The 6,473-nt window shown below is 46.5% G+C and overlaps 1 protein-coding gene across 1 annotated transcript in view; it reads left to right on the top strand.

The window, feature by feature from the left end:
* Positions 1 to 5,444, top strand: part of Erp27 (endoplasmic reticulum protein 27) — a 21,432-nt gene extending 15,988 nt beyond the window's left edge. The window contains exons 7-8 of the mRNA XM_021164202.2: positions 21 to 104; positions 5,329 to 5,444. Of these exons, the coding sequence (XP_021019861.1) occupies positions 21 to 104; positions 5,329 to 5,444 (200 nt within the window). The remainder of the gene's footprint in view (positions 1 to 20; positions 105 to 5,328) is intronic.
* Positions 5,445 to 6,473: the final 1,029 nt, after the last annotated feature.

The following is a 6,473-nucleotide window of genomic DNA, read 5'->3' as shown; positions in this document are numbered from 1 at the left end:
TGAGTGTGGGGATGCTGCAGGTGAGTGTGGGGATGCTGCAGGTGAGTGTGGGGATGCTGCAGGTGAGTGTGGGGATGCTGCAGGTGAGTGTGGGGCTGCTGCAGGTGAGTGTGGGGATGCTGCAGGTAAACATGCCTGTGTTGTTCTCTCCATGTGCTCCGTTTCTCATGGAAGGAATCAGAGGTCTTTAGCCCTGTGAGAACAGAGGGTGTGGATGGAGAGGGCAGAGTAGGGTGACTCTGAACACATGATTCATGGGACTCTATTAGCTAGAGATGCCGATTTACAAAGGGCTTGTATGCACAAACTGAATTTGGGTTTTCTCCATTTTTTTAATTAAAAGGCCGATGGGAAATAACTTAAATCCCAGATAAAGAGCTCTTGTATGAGGTGTGGTGGCTCACGCCATGTACTCTGGTGGCTGAGGCAGGTTGACTGCCACAGATTGAAACAAGCATGGGGTACATAATAAGTTTAGTCCAGCCAGAGCTGAGTAGTGAAACCTCTTTTTTAAAAACAAAAACCAGCATCGGCATAACAGAAGAGGTCAGCAGGACAAAGTTAGGGTGGATGTAGGTTTCTCCAGTCACTAACGGTGCACTCTTATGTTCTTTTCAGAGAGATCTCGAAGCTGAAGGAGACTCCGGGAAGGAGGAGCTCTGAGGGCTCCCTGGAACTTGTGCTCGCTGCCTGCCCTGTGTCTATTCTGTGCTGAATAAAAGGGAGCTGTTCAAATCTCTGTAACACTCACATGATCATCGGGTGTTCTAACAAGGAGGGGGAGGATCACAATCATTGGCCTTGTTTCCACATCCCACTTGTCTCTTGTTTCCAACTTCCTATCCCCTCTCCCCATGCCTAGTTTCAAACTGTGCCTGAGTGCCGGGGGTACAGGGGCTTCAGAGACATGCATCTCTGTGAAGGGCAAGCGTTCCTAGAGAGAGGACATGCTGGTGTGTCACTGACATTGAATTGGTACCCTGCACACGGCTTACGCAACAGCTCCTGTTTCTTTGGGGTCATCAGAGGACAGACCCGCCCCTCCTTCAGAAGCAAATATCCTTCTCCGACTCGGGGCCAAGAACAAAAATGCCTTTTTGCTTTGGGGCTTTTTTTTTTATCTCTCCCAAAAGTTAAAGGATGTCTCCAAGTTTCTGAACGCATCAGAAACAGAGCATGTTAAAAGCTACGCTCATTTAGAGATTGCAATTCCCCGTGTAAATCAGCAACCCATGGAGTAAATAAAACCCAGAGCCAAACCCTTTGGAGAGAAACACAGCTGCCCAGCTCAGTGATACACGCCCCACCCTCCAGGGTTCTGTGTCCTGTTAGGTCGTGATCCACTGATGTGTTGTTCCCTGTGTGGGTGGGATGGGTGGTGGGACCAGATCATCCTGCGTGAGAGTTGGTACAAATGTGGCAAAGGAGCCAGGGAGTCAATTAGGTAAGAGGTTGGGGAGCAACACAAGAGGGGCACTTGGCGCCAGGACGCGCTGGGGTTAACCACGGTTACTGCCAGTAAGGTGTGCAGTCCAGCACACAGCAGATGCAGTCGAGTTTGACTGTGGGTCGCTGGCCCACAGGCTGCTACTGTCAACACACAGATGCTACATTGTCGCAGCCTTCCCACCCACTCCAGGCCCTTGGCTCTAAAGAAAAGCAACTAAGTGTTGAAGAGCTGAAAAACCGGATGTACGGCAGGAAGGTTCCAAGTGAGGGACAAGGAGTGAAAGGCTTGCTTGTTCCTTGCTGTGGGATAACCCGGTGGCCCCTGGGCATGGAAAGTGGCTGGAAAGGAGACTGTGAAAGTAACTCTTGCAGTGACAAAGGAACCAGGAGCTGAGGGACACCAGGTCGCCCCAGAGCTGCACAAGCCCCGAGGTACAAAACAAGCTCATCCCAGAATGCTTTCTGGACATTTTGACATTTACATTCAAGAATTCTTTCTGATGCCCTACTGAGGTTTCCCAAACCCCCAGGAGGCTGTGCTTTCTTCTCAACCTTTTTTTTTTTTTTCCTAAACCGTTTAATTTTATTTTAATTTTTCGAGACAGGGTCTTCCCAAGTAGCCTTGGCTCTCCTGGAATTCACTCTGTAGACCAGGTTGGTCTCAAACTCACAGGGATCCACCCACCTCTGCCCCCTGAGTGCTGGGGTCCAAGGCATGAGCATACCCTTTAATATAGTTCCTCATGGTGTGGTGACCTCAACCCTACAATTATTTCATTGCTACTTCATAAATGTAATTTTTCTACTGTTGTGAATCATGATGTAAATATTTGATAGGCAGGACATCTGGCATGTGACCCTGTGAAAAGGTCAACACCGCCAACAGGGTCACAACCCACAGATTGAGAATCACTACCCTAAGGATACCTTCAACTCCATGGTTGTCTTTGTTTGTTTTTGGTGCGTTAGGAATTGAGCTTGGGGACTCATGCATGCTAGGTGAGTGCTCTACCAGTTAGCTACATGCTTAGCCCCTTTCCTTGTTTCTTTTAAGCCCATTTACATGGTCTCAGGTCCTCCATGCAACCCCAACTTTTATACCTTTCATTTCCAATGTGTTCATCGCTCCATCATTTTCTCTCTTCCCTTTTCCTCAACTGTCTTTACTTCTTGCTTAAAATGATAGTACCCTAAGCTTTAGTAAAGCCCCAAATCATAGCATGTTTAATAAAGGGTTATTTTTACCATACATATCCTCACACTCTTCCGCACGTGCTGATAGCCAGCACAGACTCCATAGATGATAACAAGATGCAGGCTTATTTTCTAGTTGATGATGTCTTGTAGCAATTCTGTCCCATAGCATCTTGGATGCTTGTGTTTGTGTGTTTGTATTTGTTGAGTTGGATTATTCTTCATCAGCTCATGGCTCTTTGAAAGCCAGGAATTCCCCATGTCTTTGTCGGTGCTGATTAGGTTTCAGGGCTCAAAACCAGCGCATGAAATTCCTTTAGGGAGAAGAGCTTTGGGGTTGTTGGTGTGTTTATTTGAGGCCTTTGTGGGTTCCTTCCTATGCAACCAGTCAGCCTCAAAGTCAAGACCATCCTGCCTCTGCTGCTGAAGGACTGGGATTGTAAGTGTGTGAAACCAAAACAGGCAAAAGAAGAGGTTTCTGTTGGCTAACGCTGGTGCCTACTAAAACTTCTGCCATTTCTAGATGTTTCCTTGTCACTGGTTAATCATTCCTCAAGACTTCATATTTATTCCCTGAGTCTACACTCCTGTTTGGATAACGGGACATCTTGGGTGGTTTGTGCCTGGATGCATTCAGTAGTTCCCACTGGTAAAACCATACCCTCTCTCCATGGTATCAAGTCTGCAGTTATCACATATAACTTGGAAGATTTGGAAAACTGTGATGGAGGGGGTGCACATGGGCAGAACAAAGCACGTTAGGAAAGTTTGGCTTTGACTCCTTCCTGGACTTTGGGAGAACCAGTCTCTGTCTCTGGAGATTCATTTCAAACTTGTTGAAGATAATAAAGTCATTTACATAGGATATTTTGAGACACTAGGCTGAAGACACACATCAAAGCCTTGACATTGTATTTTTCCCCCCATCATGTCACTTCTCCAGTAGTCACAGCTTACAGAAACAAAAAGACATCACTTACTAACTTCCTTAAACAAATGAGCCTGCCCAGCGGGAAATTCTGGGGATAACTATCTTTAAATCACTTTCATTATTACTCAATGTAGTGAGGCCACCAGAGCAGGAAACAATTGCCAGTGTTAAAATGAGCACTCACAAGAAATAAGAGCTCACTTGGCCATGAGGGAGGATGTTCAAGTGAAGCATCTCTATCACTGATGAGGCAAATTGAGCAACAGGGAAATGTGGGCAAAAGCCTTTACAGCCGTTTCCCTGAGGAAGGACTGGTGAGGACAGATGAGAGTGAAGGAGGGTACGCTGCTGAGTGAATAATACCCCAGGCTCACAGGCTTAAGGACTGTCCTTAGCTGCCTAGACTCTGACCCTGGGGCAAGTAAGACAACAGGACAGCTGCTAGAGCAAAAGATCTCATCAGGAAAGTAGGTGGGGTAAGCTGTAGGGGTAGTGTTGATGCTACAGTCCTGTTCCCCAATTGGTTCTTGATCTGTCAGTTAAGAAGCGATGGTCAATTGCTGGGCAGAAGGGATAGGGGGGCGAATTCTGGGTCCGTGGAGGAGGCAGAGAGATGGGAAGGAAGGAGAGAGAAAGTTTGCCAGGCTTCTGATAGAGAAATGACCAGCCATGTGAGATCTCGAAAAGGAGTTGCCACACAGGCTGCTCCTACAGGCAAGTGGTCAGGGGAGTTTAGCAACTAAAGTTTAGGGCAGGTGGGATGTTCGGACCTAAGAATATTGATAAGAGCATGCGGGAGATAGTTGCGCCAAGCAATTGTGCCAAGAAGGCAAATTGAAATTGAACAACTGTGTGTCTGTGTCTTTTATACATGGATTCAAGGGAAGCTGGGGGCAGTAGCACAGCCCGATCCCAGACCTTAGCCAGGGTATTAGAAAGCTACATGCAACAGTAAGGTCTCTGAGCTAGTTTGCAGCGGAAACATGAATGGCCAATGGCTTATTTTCTATTTCTAGGAACTGGTTAGCCCTGGTGCCCTTGTATTCCAAGATCCCAGAAGATGTCTATCTCCTCAGACAAGCACAGAAACCTAAGTTGGAGCTGATTTGTTGAAACAAAGACAAGAGCTACACTCTCAAGGAGGACAGGATACCTGCCAAGGCAGCCAAGTGTTCCTGACTCTCTGGTGTTGAAATAGAGAGACCTCAAAGGTTGAAGAAACACTTATGCTAATCTCATGCACATTAATGTGGAATTCCCTAAGAATTGAGAGGGTATTTCTAGGATACAGAGGAAAAGAAATGATTTCACCAAATGTGGTACTTTCTAAACCAAAACAATAATGAAGGGTAAGTACAGGTGATCAGCCTCACCATCCCTGAGGTCCATACATAACTAACTATATTAGTCAGGGTTCTCTAGAGTAGCAGAACTTATAGAATGAAGCTCTCTCTGGGGGAGGGGTATTCATTGGAATTAATTACAGGTTACAGTCCAGCTAATACAATAATGGCAGGCTATGAACAGAAAGTCTAAGAATCTAGAAATTGCTCAGTGCACAGGGTGGATGTCTCCGCTGGTCTTCAGTAGAAATTAGAATCCTAAAAAACGAAGGCTTTCATGCCAGTGATGGAATGGACTTGCTAGCAAGGCAAGAACAAGCAGTCAGAGACCAACCTCTTTCTTGCAAGCTCTTATATAGGCTTCCAGCAGACGGTGTGGCCCAGATTAAAGATGTGTCTTTCCACCTCAAGATCTAGATCATAGGTGTGTGATTTCCTACCTCAACGGTCTGGACTGGATGTGGGTGCACCCGCTTCAAATCTCACAAGATATCTCCTACAAGCATGACTTCCGTTTCCAGATGTAGTCAAGTTGACAACCACGCATAGCCACCATATACTTCCTGAGAGAAGAGTCGAGTACTCCAGCAGGCTACTATAAAGGGCTTAGGATAAACTATATTGTACATTATCCTATGCTTGGATGAGACCACAGCAACCAGGTAACATTTATATTTCGTTGCTCTTGGTCTCTCCGATGCTCGGGTTGCTGGGAAGGTCAGAATTTCTAGGGACAGTGGGTCTCTGAAGTCGAAGCATCAGATGAATTGCTCTATCATGCATACACTTGTCTTAGCTCTCCTCTCTGAGCTCGCCTCATTGGGTTGTGACTCAAAGGAAAACTGCCTTCATTAGGCCTGTATAAATACATATGTTTTGGGAAGATAAGGGGTAGGATGGATATTAGGCAGTATGGGAAAGCATCATTTATGCATATACTCAATCATTCATTTAAATACTTATTAACTGGCTATGAGGATGCCAAGCAGGGTTGACTCCTGAAGGAGGGGAGTAAGCTTGGCCTTAGAGGAAGATCCATGGAGCAGAGAACTCCCTGTTGCAGCGGGACATGGACGCCATCAGACTGTGTCTGGGCCATGGACAGAGATCCGCAGAACAGAGGAAGCTGTGGGAAGGAGAGGAGGTATGCTGTGGGGAGAAATTAATAGGAAGCTGGCAATGGCTAAGGGGTCTCCAGGGATGGAGGAAGAGCCACAGTGGCAAGTTCAGCAGGAAAGGGGCTCAGTGCAGAAAATCATATTTCACAAACGAACTTCGAGTTCTCTGAATTCACGAATGAAAGACACTAACACACCACCAGATAATTTTGATATGCCTTGACTGGGCATTTCTAATCCTCCCCGAGGCTAGCATACATTTCCCTCTGGTATTCCTGGCTTAACACCTGAATCTATGTTTTCTCTTTACTGTCCTATTGTCTTTTGGGCAGCCCTCCCCCCACATAGCTCTTAAATCTGGTCCCTCTCCCTCCAAGTCATGGTGATTCTCTCTTCTGTCTCCCTCTCTTCCCCTCTCTCCTCCTCTCTATCCCTTTC

The sequence above is a fragment of the Mus caroli genome, chromosome 6, assembly GCF_900094665.2.
Source record: "Mus caroli chromosome 6, CAROLI_EIJ_v1.1, whole genome shotgun sequence".
NCBI lineage: Eukaryota > Metazoa > Chordata > Mammalia > Rodentia > Muridae > Mus > Mus caroli.
The sequence above is the reverse complement of the archived record's forward strand: the minus strand, read 5'-3'. Positions and strand labels throughout refer to the sequence as shown.